The 16,269-nt window shown below is 39.5% G+C and overlaps 1 protein-coding gene across 2 annotated transcripts in view; it reads right to left on the bottom strand.

The window, feature by feature from the left end:
* The window catches only part of EFR3A (EFR3 homolog A), a 619,646-nt gene that overhangs the window by 466,988 nt on the left and 136,389 nt on the right, over positions 1 to 16,269 (bottom strand). For both annotated transcript variants that reach the window (XM_053715365.1, XM_053715366.1), the window contains exons 3-4: positions 13,437 to 13,513; positions 11,895 to 12,022 (exon numbers count right to left, since the gene is read on the bottom strand). In XM_053715365.1, the coding sequence (XP_053571340.1) occupies positions 11,895 to 12,022; positions 13,437 to 13,513 (205 nt within the window). The remainder of the gene's footprint in view (positions 1 to 11,894; positions 12,023 to 13,436; positions 13,514 to 16,269) is intronic.

Below are 16,269 nucleotides of genomic sequence, written 5' to 3'. Positions count from 1 at the left end.
CCGGCAGTCTCATAAGCCAATCGGATAATGCTTTTCAGCCAGAAAGAAAGAGAGGTAGCAATAGCTTTTTGTCCTCTCCTCTTACCAGAGTAAATGACAAACAAGGATGAGGTTTGTCTAAAATTCTTTGTTGCTTCTAAATAGAACTTTAAAGCACGGACTACATCTAAATTGTGTAACAAACGTTCCTTCTTTGAAACTGAATTCGGGCACAGAGAAGGAACAACTATTTCCTGGTTAATATTCTTGTTGGAAACAACTTTTGGAAGAAAACCAGGCTTGGTACGCAAAATAACCTTATCTGAATGGAACACCAGATAGGGTGGATCACACTGCAAAGCAGATAATCCAGAAACTCTTCTAGCAGAAGAAATAGCAACCAAAAACAGAACTTTCCAAAATAGCAACTTGATATCTATGGAATGTAAGGGTTCAAACGGAACCCCCTGAAGAACTGAAAGAACTAAATTTAGACTCCAAGGAGGAGTCAAGGGTCTGTAAAAACAAGTTTGATTCTGACCAAAGCCTGTACAAAAGCTTGTACCTCTGGCACAGCTGCCAGTCGTTTGTATAACAAGACAGATAAAGCAGAAATCTGTCCTTTTAGAGAACTCGAGGACAATCCCTTATCCAAACCTTATGAATTTTAATCTTACTCCAGGAGAATCCCTTGGATTCACACCAACAGATATATCTTTTCCATATTTTATGGTAAATCTTTTTAGACACAGGTTTTCTGTATCTATCACTGAATCTGAAAACCCACGCTTGGATAAAATCAAACGTTCAATTTCCAAGCAGTCAGCTGCAGAGAAATTAGATTTGGATGATCGAATGGACCTTGTACTAGAAGATGCTGTCTCAAAAGGTAGCTTCCATGGTGGAGCCGATGACATATTCACCAGGTCTGCATACCTAGTCCTGCGCGGCCACGCAGGAGCTATCAGAATCACCTAGGCCTTCTCCTGTTTGATCCTGGCTACAAGCCTGGGAAGGAGAGGGAACGGTGGAAACGCATAAGCTAGGTTGAACGACCAAGGCGCCACTAATGCATCCACTAGAGTGGCCTTGGGATCCCTGGATCTGGACCCATAGCAAGGAACCTTGAAGTTCTGACGAGACACCATCAGATCCATGTCTGGAATGCCCCATAATTGAGTCAACTGGGCAAACACCTCCGGGTGGAGTTCCCACTCCCCCGGATAGAAAATCTGACGACTCAGATAATCCGCCTCCCAGTTGTCTACTCCTGGGATGTGGATTGCAGATAGGTGGCAGGAGTGATCCTCTGCCCATTTGATGATCTTGGATACCTCTCTCATCGCCAAGGAACTCCTTGTTCCTCCCTGATGGTTGATGTAAGCTACAGTCGTCATGTTATCTGACTGGAATCTTATGTATCCGGCCTTCGCTAGATGAGGCCAAGCCCGGAGAGAATTGAATATCGCTCTCAGTTCCAGGATGTTGATCGGGAGAAGAGACTCTTCCCGAGACCATAAACCCTGAGTTTTCAGGGAATCCCAGACCGCGCCCCAGCCTGATAGACTGGCGTCGGTCGTGACAATGACCCACTTTGGTCTGCAGAAACTCATTCCCTGAGACAGGTGATCCTGTCTACTGGAGCATGCACAGTTGTAATGGTCTTAGATGAATTCGAGCAAAAGGAACTATGTCCATTGCTGCAACCATCAACCCTACTACTTCCATGCACTGAGCTATGGAAGGCTGCAGAATAGAGAGAAGAACTTGACAAGCGTTTAGAAGCTTTGACTTTCTGACTTCTCTCAGGAAGATCTTCATTTCAAAAGAATCTATTATTGTTCCCAAAAAGGGAACTCTTGTCGACGGAGACAGGGAACTCTTTTCTACGTTCACCTTCCACCCGTGAGATCTGAGAAAGGCTAGAACAATGTCTGTATGAGCCTTTGCCTTGGAAAGAGAGGACGCTTGAATTAGAATGTCGTCCAGATAAGGTGCCACTGCAATGCCCCTTGGTCTTAGAACCGCTAGAAGGGACCCGAGCACCTTTGTGAAAATTCTGGGAGCAGTGGCTAGTCCGAATGGGAGAGCCACGAACTGATAATGTTTGTCCAGAAAGGCGAACCTTAGGAACTGATGATGATCTTTGTGGATAGGAATATGTAGATACGCATCCTTTAAATCCACGGTAGTCATATATTGACCCTCCTGGATTGTAGGTAAAATTGTTCGAATTGTTTTCATTTTGAACGATGGAACTCTGAGAAATTTGTTTAGAATTTTTAAATCCAGAATTGGTCTGAAAGTTCCCTCTTCTTTGGGAACTACAAACAGATTTGAGTAAAAACCCCTGACCTTGTTCCACAGTTGGAACTGGGTGTATCACTCCCATCTTTAACAGGTCTTCTACACAATGTAAGAATGCCTGTCTACTTATTTGGTTTGAAGATAAGTGAGAAATGTGGAAGCTTCCCCTTGTGGGTAGTTCCTTGAATTCTAGAAGATAACCCTGAGAGACTATTTCTAGTGTCCAGGGATCCTGAACATCTCTTGCCCAAGCCTGAGCAAAGAGAGAGAGTCTGTCCCCTACTAGATCCGGTCCCGGATCGGGGGCTACCCCTTCATGCTGTCTTGGTAGCAGCAGCAGGCTTCTTGGCCTGTTTACCCTTATTCCAGCCTTGCATTGGTTTCAAAGCTGGTTTAGTCTGGGAAGCATTACCCTCTTGTCTAGAGGCTGCCGAGTTAGAAGCCGGTCCGTTCCTGAAATTGCGAAAGGAACGAAAATTGGACTTATTCTTAGCCTTGAAAGGCCCATCCTGTGGGAGGGCATGGCCCTTTCCCCCAGTGATGTCTGAAATAATTTCTTTCAATTCTGGCCCAAAAAGGGTCTTACCTTTGAAAAGGATATTAAGCAATTTTGTCTTGGAAGATACATCCACCGACCAAGACTGCGCGCCACAATTCGAAACCCTGAATTTTTCGCCGCTAATCGCGCTAACTGCAAAGCGGCGTCTAAAATAAAGGAATTAGCTAACTTAAGTGCGTGAATTCTGTCCATGACTTCCTCATACGGAGTCTCCCTACTGAGCGACTTTTCCAGTTCCTCGAACCAGAACCACGCCGCTGTAGTGACAGGAATAATGCACGAAATAGGTTGAAGGAGGTAACCTTGCTGTACAAAAATCTTTTTAAGCAAACCCTCCAATTTTTTATCCATAGGATCTTAGAAAACACAATTGTCCTCAATGGGAATGGTCGTGCGTTTGGCTAGTGTAGAAACCGCCCCCTCGACCTTAGGGACTGTTTGCCATATGTCCTTCCTGGGGTTGACCATAGGTAACAATTTCTTAAATATAGGAGGAGGGACAAAAGGTATGCCTGGCTTCACCCACTCCTTATTCACTATGTCCGCCACCCGTTTAGGTATCGGAAAGGCATCAGGGTGCACCGGGACCTCTAGGAACTTGTCCATCTTGCACAAGTTTTCTGGGATGACCAGATTGTCACAATCATCCAGAGTAGATAGCACCTCCTTAAGTAATGCGCGGAGATGCTCTGATTTAAATTTAAATGTCACAACATCAGGTTCTGCCTGCTGAGAAATTCTTCCTGTATCAGAAATTTCTCCATCTGAGAAACCCTCCCTCACTGCCACTTCAGACTGGTGTGAGGGTATGACAGAAAAATTATCATCAGCGCCCTCCTGCTCTACAGTGTTTAAAACAGAGCAATCGCGCTTTCTCTGAAATGCTGGCATTTTGGATAAAATATTAGCTATGGAGTTATCCATTACTGCCGTCAATTGTTGCATAGTAACAAGCATTGGCACGCTAGAAGTACTAGGGGTCGCCTGCGCGGGCATAACTGGTATAGACACAGAAGGAGAAGATGTAGAACTATCTCTACTTCCTTCATCTGAGGAATCATCCTGGGCAACCTTACTATTTGTGACAATACTGTCCTTACTGTGTTTGGACGCTATGGCACAATTATCACATATATTTGAAGGGGGAACCACATTGGCTTCCATACATACAGAACATGATCTATCAGAAGGTACAGACATGTTAAACAGGCTTAAACTGGTTAATAAAGTACAAAAACCGTTTTAAAACAAAACCGTTACTGTCTCTTTAAATGTTAAACAGGGCACACTTTATTACTGAATATGTGAAAAACTAAGAAGGAATTATCCAATCTTTACCAAATTTTCACCACAGTGTCTTAATGCATTCAATTTTCAAGCTGTTAACCCTTAAAATGTGGAAACCGGAGCCGTTTGCAATTTTAACCCCACTACAGTCCCAGCCACAGCCTTTGTTGTGACTTCAACTATCCCAGGGGGGTATTTCAAGCCTTCTAGGAACTTTTTCAGTTGACACCAGACCCTCTCACATGCATCTGCATGCACTGTACTTAAAAGAAACTGTGCAATAATGGCGCGAAAATGAGGCTCTGCCTAATACAGTGAAAGGCCCTTCCTGACTGGGAAGGTGTCTTAACTAGTGCCTGGCGATAAAAACCGTCCCCAAATAATAAAAGTGTGAAATCCACTTCAAACTTTAAATAAAAACTTAAATAAACAATCGATTTAGCCCTTAAGAGTGTCCACCAGTTAATAGCCCATAATAAGCCCTTTATTCTTTCTAAGTCTAAGAAAATGGCTTACCGATCCCCATGAGGGAAAAATGACAGCCTTCCAGCATTACACAGTCTTGTTAGAAAATGGCTAGTCATACCTTGAGCAGAAAAGTCTGCAAACTGTTCCCAACTGAAGTTCTCTCATCTCAACAGTCCTGTGTGGGAACAGCAATCGATTTTAGTTACTGCTGCTAAAATCATACTCCTCTTTTAAATAGAACTCTTCATCTCTTTCTGTTTCAGAGTAAATAGTACATACCAGCACTATTTTAAAATAACAAACTCTTGATAGAAGAAATAAAAAACTACAACTAACACCACAAACTCCTCACCATCCCCGTGGAGATGCTACTTGTTCAGAGCGGCAAGGAGAATGACTGGGGGGCGGAGCCAGAGGGGGAGCTATATGGACAGCTCTTGCTGTGTGCTCTCCTTGCCTTTCCCTGTAGGGGAGGAGAATATCCCACAAGAAATGGATGACGCCGTGGACCGGACACACCAATGTTGGAGAAATAAGATGTTTTCTATTTCTGAGAGCAGATAGTGATACATATGCTGAAGGCTTAGGCTTGTGCTCTAATTGGAATCTGCAGAGATAAAAAGATAAAAACTGCAAAACAAGGAAGAGTTTTCTAGCAATTACCAAAACTAGTCTGGTCTAGTCCAGCAACAGACCCAGACTGACTCCTCCAAATAAGGCAACTGGTGGGTATAGTTTGGCCTTGTAGAAGAAAAAAACAGAATGTATTCCAAGGAGACTTAGCCAGTATTTGAGTTTATTACAAGATTTCAGAAAAATCTTGTAATTAGAAGGTATTTACTGTCCCTTTAAGGACATAGAAAAGAAACAATTATCTAGTTATCATTTATTTTGTATAGCTCTAAGGCCATGTCAGCATCTTTGTTTTACCTTTCCCAAGAGGGAAGAAAGTAGAAACCTATAATAATGACTATGTTGTTGCACTAGCTGCAACAGAATGTGCCAGATACAGAAGAAAATTTAACATGAAAGCATTCCTTAAAGGGACAGTATACACCAATTTTCATATAACTGCATGTAATAGACACTACTATAAAGAATAATATGCACAACGGTTTAAAAACTTACTTAGAAGCTCCCAGTTTAGCTCTGTTAAAAAGGTAGCTAGAACACCCACTTTAAGTGAGAAATAACAGACCCCCCCCCCCTTCCTCTACATATGAAAAGACTCTTTACACAAACGGAAGCAAGCTGGAGTAGGTATACATCAGTATTCTCTTAAAACTTTGGGGCTTGGTTAGGAGTCTGAAAATCAGAGCAATGTTATTTTTTAAAAAAAGCAAAACTACACATTTCTTTCATGTAATTAGCAAGAATCCATGAGCTAGTGACGTATGGGATATGCATTCCTACCAGGAGGGGCAAAGTTTCCCAAACCTCAAAATGCCTATAAATACACCCCTCACCACACCCACAAATCAGTTTTACAAACTTTGCCTCCTATGGAGGTGGTGAAGTAAGTTTGTGCTAGATTCTACGTTGATATGCGCTCCGCAGCAGGTTGGAGCCCGGTTTTCCTCTCAGCGTGCAGTGAATGTCAGAGGGATGTGAGGAGAGTATTGCCTATTTGAATGCAGTGATCTCCTTCTACGGGGTCTATTTCATAGGTTCTCTGTTATCGGTCGTAGAGATTCATCTCTTACCTCCCTTTTCAGATCGACGATATACTCTTATATATACCATTTCCTCTACTGATTCTCGTTTCAGTACTGGTTTGGCTTTCTACTACATGTAGATGAGTGTCCTGGGGTAAGTAAGTCTTATTTTCTGTGACACTCTAAGCTATGGTTGGGCACTTTTTATATAAAGTTCTAAATATATGTATTCAAACATTTATTTGCCTTGACTCAGGATGTTCAACATTCCTTATTTCAGACAGTCAGTTTCATATTTTGGATAATGCATATGAATAATTCATTTTTTTCTTACCTTAAAAATTTGACTTTCCCTGTGGGCTGTTAGGCTCGCGGGGGCTGAAAATGCTTCATTTTATAGCGTCATTCTTGGCGCTGACTTTTTTGGCGCAAAATTATTTTCTGTTTCCGGCGTCATACGTGTCGCCGGAAGTTGCGTCATTTTTTACGTTCTTTTGCGCCAAAAGTGACGGCGTTCCGGATGTGGCGTCATTTTTGGCGCCAAAAGCATTTAGGCGCCAAATAATGTGGGCGTCACTTTTGTCTCCACATTATTTAAGTCTCATTGATTTTTTGCTTCTGGTTGCTAGAAGCTTATTCACTGGCATTTTTTTCCCATTCCTGAAACTGTCATTTAAGGAATTTGATCAATTTTGCTTTATATGTTGTTTTTTCTATTACATATTGCAAGATGTCCCACGTTGAAGCTGAGTCAGAAGATACTTCTGGAATATCCCTGCCTGGGGCTGGAGCTACCAAAGCTAAGTGTATCTACTGTAAACTTATGGTATCTGTTCCTCCAGCTGTTGTTTGTACTGTTTTGTCATGACAAACTGTTTATGCAGATAATATTTCCTTTAAGTACTGTTACATTACCTGTTGCTGTTCTGTCAACATCTAATACTCAGAGTGTTCCTGATAACATAAGAGATTTTGTTTTTAAATCCATTAAGAAGGCTATGTCTGTTATTCCTCCTTCTAGTAAATGTAAAAAGTCTTTTAAAACTTCTCATTTTTCAGATGAATTTTTAAATGAACATCATCATTCTGATTCTGATAATGGTTCTTCTGGTTCAGAGGATTCTGTCTCAGAGGTTGATGCTGATAAATCTTCATATTTATTTAAAATGAAATTTATTCGTTCTTTACTTAAAGAAGTCCTAATTGCATTAGAAATTGAGGATTCTGGTCCTCTTGATACTAAATCTAGATAAGGTTTTTAAATCTCCTGTAGTTATTCCAGAAGTTTTTCCTGTCCCTAGTGCTATTTCTGAAGAAATTTCCAGGGAATGGAATAATTTGGGTAATTAATTTACTCCTTCTAAACGTTTTAAGCAATTATATCCTGTGCCATCTGACAGATTAGAGTTTTGGGACAAAATCCCTAAAGTTGATGGGGCTGTCTCTACTCTTGTTAAGTGTACTATTCCTACGGCAGATGGTACTTCCTTAAGGATCCTTTAGATAGGAAAATGTAATCCTTTCTAAGAAAAGCTTACTTGTGTTCAGGTAATCTTCTTAGACCTGCTATATCTTTAGCGGATGTTGCTGCAGCTTCATCTTTTGGTTAGAAGCTTTAGCGCAACAAGTAACAGATCATAATTCTCATAGCATTTTTATTCTTCAACATGCTAATAATTTTATTTGTAATGCCATCTTTGATATCATTAGAGTTGATGTCAGGTATATGTCTCTAGCTATTTTAGCTAGAAGAGCTTTATGGCTTAAGACTTGGAATGCTGTTATGTCTTCTAAGTCTACTCTGCTTTCCCTTTCTTTCCAGGGTAATGATCGTTTTCATTCCTTTTGTCACAACAAGGAACAAAAACCTGATCCTTCATCCTCAGGAGCGGTATCAGTTTGGAAACCATCTCCAGTCTGGAATAAATCCAAGCCTTTTAGAAAATCAAAGCCAGCTCCTAAGTCCACATGAAGGTGCGGCCCTCATTCCAGCTCAGCTGGTAGGGGGCAGATTACGTTTTTTCTAAGAAATTTGGATCAATTCCGTTCACAATCTTTGGATTCAGAACATTGTTTCAGAAGGGTACAGGATTGGCTTCAAGATAAGGCCTCCTGCAAAGAGATTTTTTCTTTCCCGTGTCCCAGTAAACCCAGCGAAGGCTCAAGCATTTCTGAAATGTGTTTCAGATCTAGAGTTGACTGGAGTAATTTTGCCAGTTCCAGTTCTGGAACAGGGACTGGGGTTTTATTCAAATCTCTTCATTGTACCAAAGAAGGAAAATTCCTTCAGACCAGTTCTGGATCTAAAAATATTGAATCGTTATGTAAGGATACCAACATTCAAAATGGTAACTGTAAGGACTATCCTGCCTTTTGTTCAACAAGGGCATTATATGTCTACTATAGATTTACAGGATGCAAATCTGCATATTCCGATTCATCCAGATCACTATCAGTTTCTGAGATTCTCTTTCCTAGATAAGCATTACCAGTTTGTGGCTCTGCCGTTTGGCCTAGCTAAAGCTCCAAGAATTTTTTACGAAGGTTCTTGGTGCCCTTCTGTCTGTAATCAGAGAATAGGGTATTGTGGTATTCCTTATTTGGACGATATCTTGGTACTTGCTCAGTCTTCATATTTAGCAGAATCTCATTCGAATCGACTTGTGTTGTTTCTTCAACATCATGGTTGGAGGATCAATTTACCAAAAAGTTCATTGATTCCTCAGACTTAGGTAACCTTTTTAGGTTTTCAGATAGATTCAGTATCCATGACTCTATCTTTGATAGACATGAGACATCTAAAGTTGATATCAGCTTGTCGAAACCTTCAGTCACAATCTTTCACTTCGGTAGCCTTATGCATGGAAATTCTAGGTCTTATGACTGCGGCATCGGACGCGATCCCCTTTGCTCGTTTTCACATGCGGCCTCTTCAGCTCTGTATGCTGAACCAGTGGTGCAGGGATTACACAAAGATATCTCAATTAATATCTTTAAAACCGATTGTACGACACTCTCTGACGTGGTGGACAGATCACCATCGTTTAGTTCAGGGGGCTTCTTTTGTTCTTCCGACCTGGACTGTAATTTCAACAGATGCAAGTCTTACAGGTTGGGGAGCTGTGTGGGGGTCTCTGACAGCACAAGGAGTTTGGGAATCTCAGGAGGTGAGATTACCGATCAATATTTTGGGACTCCGTGCAATTTTCAGAGCTCTTCAGTCTTGGCCTCTTCTGAAGAGAGAATCGTTCATTTGTTTTCAGACAGACAATGTCACAACTGTGGCATACATCAATCATCAAGGAGGGACTCACAGTCCTCTGGCTATGAAAGAAGTATCTCGAATTCTGGTTTGGGCGGAATCCAGCTCCTGTCTAATCTCTGCGGTTCATATTCCAGGAATAGAGAATTGGGAAGCGGATTATCTCAGTCGCCAAACGTTGCATCCGAGCGAATGGTCTCTTCACCCAGAGGTATTTCTTCAGATTGTTCAAATGTGTGAACTTCCAGAAATAGATCTGATGGCTTCTCATCTAAACAAGAAACTTCCCAGGTATCTGTCCAGATCCCGGGATCCTCAGGCGGAGGCAGTGGATGCATTATCACTTCCTTGGAAGTATCATCCTGCCTATATCTTTCCGCCTCTAGTTCTTCTTCCAAGAGTAATCTCCAAGATTCTGAAGGAATGCTCATTTGTTCTGCTGGTAGCTCCAGCATGGCCTCACAGGTTTTGGTATGCGGATCTTGCCCGGATGGCCTCTTGCCAACCGTGGACTCTTCCGTTAAGACCAGACCTTCTGTCGCAAGGTCCTTTTTTCCATCAGGATCTCAAATCCTTAAATTTAAAGGTATGGAGATTGAACGCTTGATTCTTGGTCAAAGAGGTTTCTCTGACTCTGTGATTAATACTATGTTACAGGCTCGTAAATCTGTATCTAGAGAGATATATTATAGAGTCTGGAAGACTTATATTTCTTGGTGTCTTTCTCATCATTTTTCCTGGCATTCTTTTAGAATTCCGAGAATTTTACAGTTTCTTCAGGATGGTTTAGATAAAGGTTTGTCCGCAAGTTCCTTGAAAGGTCAAATCTCTGCTCTTTCTGTTCTTTTTCACAGAAAGCTTGCTAATCTTCCTGATATTCATTGTTTTGTACAAGCCTTGGTTCGTATTAAACCTGTCATTAAGTCAATTTCTCCTCCTTGGAGTTTGAATTTGGTTCTGGGGGCTCTTCAAGCTCCTCCGTTTGAACCTATGCATTCATTGGACATTAAATTACTTTCTTGGAAAGTTTTGTTCCTTTTGGCCATCTCTTCTGCCAGAAGAGTCCCTGAATTGTCTGCTCTTTCTTGTGAGTCTCCTTTTCTGATTTTTCATCAGGATAAGGCAGTGTTGCGAACTTCTTTTGAATTTTTACCTAAGGTTGTGAATTCCAACAACATTAGTAGAGAAATTGTAGTTCCTTCATTATGCCCTAATCCTAAGAATTCTAAGGAGAAATCATTGCATTCTTTGGATGTAGTTAGAGCTTTGAAATATTATGTTGAAGCTACTAAGACTTTCCGAAAGACTTCTAGTCTATTTGTCATCTTTTCCGGTTCTAGAAAAGGCCAGAAAGCTTCTGCCATTTCTTTGGCATCTTGGTTGAAATCTTTAATTCATCATGCCTATGTTGAGTCAGGTATAACTCAGCCTCAGAGGATTACAGCTCATTATACTAGGTCAGTTTCTACTTCCTGGGCGTTTAGGAATGAAGCTTCGGTTGATCAAATTTGCAAAGCAGCAACTTGGTCTTCTTTGCATACTTTTACTAAATTCTACCATTTTGATGTCTTTTCTTCTTCTGAAGCAGTTTTTGGTAGAAAAGTACTTCAGGCAGCTGTTTCAGTTTGAATCTTCTGCTTATGTTTTCATTTAAACTTTATTTTGGGTGTGGATTATTTTCAGCAGGAATTGGCTGTCTTTATTTTATCCCTCCCTCTCTAGTGACTCTTGCGTGGAAAGATCCACATCTTGGGTAGTCATTATCCTATACGTCACTAGCTCATGGACTCTTGCTAATTACATGAAAGAAAACATAATTTATGTAAGAACTTACCTGATAAATTCATTTCTTTCATATTAGCAAGAGTCCATGAGGCCCACCCTTTTTTGTGGTGGTTATAATTTTTTTGTATAAAGCACAATTATTCCAATTCCTTATTTTTTATGCTTTCGCACTTTTTTCTTATCACCCCACTTCTTGGCTATTCGTTAAACTGATTTGTGGGTGTGGTGAGGGGTGTATTTATAGGCATTTTGAGGTTTGGGAAAATTTGCCCCTCCTGGTAGGAATGTATATCCCATACGTCACTAGCTCATGGACTCTTGCTAATATGAAAGAAATGAATTTATCAGGTAAGTTCTTACATAAATTATGTTTTTTTAAAAAAAATCCTTTATGGGCTATATAAATGGATCATCTACAAAACATTTATGCAAAGAAAAAAAGTGTATAATGTCCCTTTAAATACATCTTTTTTTCTAGAGCAAAATCATATAGAGGGGAAATTAATGTTTAAAACAAAACAAAAGAAACGGATTATCTAACAAACATACAACATACAAATGCAATAGACATTTTGAATTAGCTTTCACTTACCCATAACGGTGCCTTACAACATCTCTGCTCAACCTTTCTGCAAGATAGGCACCAATTCTATCAAGTTTTTCCGGAGCAGAAACAGCATAGAAAGTTAGCTTCTCCATATCTGCTTTAACCAAGCCATCCTTTTATGCATTAAAAAGAACAAAGAAGACAACATGAAATCAAGTACAACATATCAAGATATGAATTTTAAAAAATCAAAATATTGATATTGCTATAAACTCTAAAATGACTTTGGTTGGAAAAAAAAAAATAACCTACAATTCTAAAAAGCACTCTATGCATATTATGGTTTTCATTAATCAAAGTAATCCTTTAGTGTAAGTATTCTGGTTCTATTAACATTCTATAGTAAAAATAAAAAAACACTTTTGTTATAGAATTGTTATTTTTAAACAATGTGTGGTTACTCATGCAAGACAAACACCACTAATGGATTAAACACATAGCTAAACAAATCAGTATCAAGAGACGGTACAAAAAAAAACTTCTGTAACAAACCTGTTCATTTTATTTTTGCATTAGAATGTCTCTTTATTAAAGGGACAGTCAACACCAAAAGTGTTATTTAAAAAGGATCAATAACGCCTTTACTACCCATTCCCCAGCTTTGCACAACCAACATTACTATGTTAAAGGGACAATCTAGTCAAAATTTAACTATCATGATTCAGAAAGGGAATGCAATTTTAAACAACTTTCTAATTCACTTGTATCATCAAATTTGCTTTGTCCTCTTGGTATTCTTTGTTGAAAGCTAAATCTAGGTAGGCTCATATGCTAATTTCTAAAACCTTGAAGGCCGCCACTTATTTTAAAGCATTTGGCAGTTTTTCACAGCTAGAGGGCGTAAATTGATATGTGCCATACAGATAACATTGTGACCACGCCCGTGGATTCACAAGTGAGAGGGCACTGATTGGCTAAATGCAAGTCTGTCAAAAGAACTGAAATAAGGGGGCAGTCTGCAAAGGCTTGGATACAAGGTAATCACAGAGGTAAAAAGTATATTAATATAACAGTGTTTGTTATGCAAAACAGGGGAATAGGTAATAAAGGGATTATCTATCTTTTTAAACTATAACAATGCAGGAGAGTAGACTGCCCCTTTAATATACTTTATAACATTTAAACCTCTAAATTTCTGCCTGTTTGTAAGCCACTACAGACAGCCTCTTATCACGTTTTTTTGTATTAGCTTTTCACAACAGAATACTGCTAGTTCATGTGGGCCATATAGATACAATTGTGCTCACACCCCTTGGGTTGTGGATGACACTGCACTTATTGGCTAAAATGCAAGTCAATAGATAATAAATAGCCATTTGATCAGGGGGCTGTCAAAAGAGGTTTAAATGCAAGGTGATCACAGAGGTAAAAAGTATATTAATATAACAGTGTTGGTTATGCAAAACTGGGGAATGAGTAATAAAGGGATTATCTATCTTTTTAAATAATAACAATTTTGGAATTGACTGTCCCTTTAATAGAAAAAAGGAAAGAAAAAAAAGTTTTTCATTTGTAAAAACAACTTACTTTCGGGTCTTCAGGAAAGATGTGATCCACTAAACGTTTGTAGCGTGGGCGCAATGCTCCACAGCAACCGCACACACCTGTAAAACGGATAAAATTGAATCATTATTTTGAGAATTTATCCAAGCAATGTGCAGCGGATATTAGCGACTTTTCTTTCAAAGCTACTTTACTAAGGAATAACTAGGCGATGGCATATTTTATATTTGCTATTGTTCACCATTCATTTATATTTACTCTGTGTTCCATTGTTTTCATGTATGCAGTATTTGTAATTGTTAGTCTGTCAAGAGGTACAAAGAAAGATAACGGGAGACAAAGTGACAAGATTCATCTATGTATGCCATCCACAGTGAAGGTAGAAAACATCCTCTATTTTCCAAGTTTACAAATAAGTTAAAAACAGTGTGCTTTTGTGAGAAGCAGTGACAGTTTTCATAGCTCATTAAGCAGTTTGACAAACAAAAATGGAAATCCATATATATAGTGATTGCCTACTATGACTAGAAGGATACAGCTCATAACACAACACTCATAAGGCTATTAAAACGTAGGTCTTGGGTGTCTGGTTATTTGAACTCTGCTTCCACCTTTGCACTCCAAGTCTGCACATATTTCCTTGTGTAGTGTAAGTCTGATTCTCATGATAGCCTTATTCCAGCATGTGTCCATACTAGCACTCCCTAAAATAAGTGATCAGATCCGTGCAAAGCAGACACAAATCAAGAGAGAAATAAACCTTAATAGGCAGCAACATACAACAACAGTTATGCTGTTAAAAACAACTTTCATAATCTATTCAGAATTTAACAGCTTCTTACATCAACTCCTTGTCTACCTCTCTGATTGACAGAGTACTGTGAGAAGGAAATGTGCCTCTGATATCATCAGTTAGCGAACCCCTTTCTACGAAGTGTAGATCTGCACTTCAACCTCGCTCAATTAAGGAGGCAAAAGAAAATGACTGAGGATCATAAGAAGTGGCAGGGATTTAAAGCTCTGGTGTGTGTGGTTATTTTTGCCGCCTCCTAGTGGTCAGGTGGGGAATTCCCACACAGAATGACTTGTGGACTCACAATCTGATGAAAGAAAAACACTGCTTATACTCTTTAGAATCTGACATCTTCTTCTAAATCAACTAATGGCTTGACAAATCCTATGAGCCAAAGATTCGAGAATGTTTATTCTGGTTCTAACTTTATGAATGATTTTCTTTATAGCTGTATATATACACTCTTTTCTGGATCCTAAAACATGTGAATCTGACTAAGTTTAAAATTCATTTGTCAATGTCTGTGGAAAAAACATTTATTCAGATGTATATTTAAGAATGTTTTACCAATCGTTTGAAAGAGAAGCGCCTTACCATGTTGAAAAATATTTATAGTCCTGAAAAAATGAAGAAAATGTGGTTTACATTTAAATTGGAACTAATACAGCAGTATCAGTTGTGAACTTTTTACTAATAATTTATCTCAGGGCTTGACAAGTTTGTCCAAAATCTAGAAGTCAGCCCAAAAATCTAGGAGCCACAATTTTTGGGCTGTGTGTATATGTATATTATATATCACTGTCAGGACTCATTTGTCTACATCGGAACAAAGTTCCAATGTAAACTAACAAAAATTGAAATCATGGGATTGGATCGGGGGGGGAGTACCTATGACGCTAGGCATACTCTCCAGCCCATGATCCCATTTAGGAAGCGGCTATGGCTACAGGAGAGCCAAGCGGCTATGATGTTCCATGCTGTCCTAGCGGCGCTAAAGCCCAGCATGGAACGTCTTAACGGCGGGTAGGGGTTAATCTCCAATGTGTTTGTGTGTTACATCTCTCTCCAGTCTGTGTGTGCTTGTTTGTAGCAGATAAGGAGTCTGTGGTCCCTATTAAAAAGGAAAAGCCCTACTCTGATCATAATTAATAAAGAGTAGATCAGGCCAAAGCACAATTGGTATAGGACAGTCAACTACATTGCCCAGTATTTTAATGAAACCTTTAGACACAAAAGCAAATATGGAAGGCTGAGTATAACTGGCTTAGTTAGATTATTCAGTGCAACTAAAGCAGGAAGGCAAAAAATCCTGGACTGCTGGTGTCTACGTATCAAGCAATGGAAACCTGATCAATAGCATTAAAAGGGACAGTCTACGCCTAATGTCATCATAGAGTCTCACCTTAGATTAAGCTGCAAATAGCCTCCTGCACCCTTTCTATATCATGTAGCAGTACTGGTAAAAAAAGTTATTTTAAAATGAATATTGCTTTTGGCCACTTTGAAATCGTGGGCAAGCTCTGCCCACTGATGATCTGGGCTGCATATGGCTTGCAATCACAAAATGCTCACTAGTTAGAATCAACAGACTGTCCTTGCTATTTAGCAGATTGCATAGATGTAGTACAGATTGTGATGTCATCAGTGGGTGGAGCTTGGTAGACATTTCAAAGAGGCCAGAAACAATATTAATTTAAAATAACTTTTTTACAGTTCATGTTGCATGATATAGAAAGGGGTGCTGGGGGCTATTTACAGCTTAATCTAAAGTAAGGCTTTAAGATGACTAAGGTGTAAACTGTCCCTTTAAGATAAAAATTGCAAGAGAACATCAATGACAATTGGTTAGATGTTCAAGCTCTGGAATATCCAATAATAAAGTGCTCTAACACAAAGATACGGAGAAAACACTAATCTTAGAGAGAATGTAACACCTATAATGTCATCTCTACTTAATTGCAGACAAGAATACTAACTCCTAGAAGAGAAGGGGGGGGGGGAAGAATCACACAAAATATAGCCACAAACTAGGCGTACAAACAAAAAAGCCACACAGGACTAAAT

Source organism: Bombina bombina, chromosome 5, assembly GCF_027579735.1.
Source record: "Bombina bombina isolate aBomBom1 chromosome 5, aBomBom1.pri, whole genome shotgun sequence".
Lineage (NCBI taxonomy): Eukaryota > Metazoa > Chordata > Amphibia > Anura > Bombinatoridae > Bombina > Bombina bombina.
This window is presented reverse-complemented; position numbering and strand designations above follow the sequence as displayed.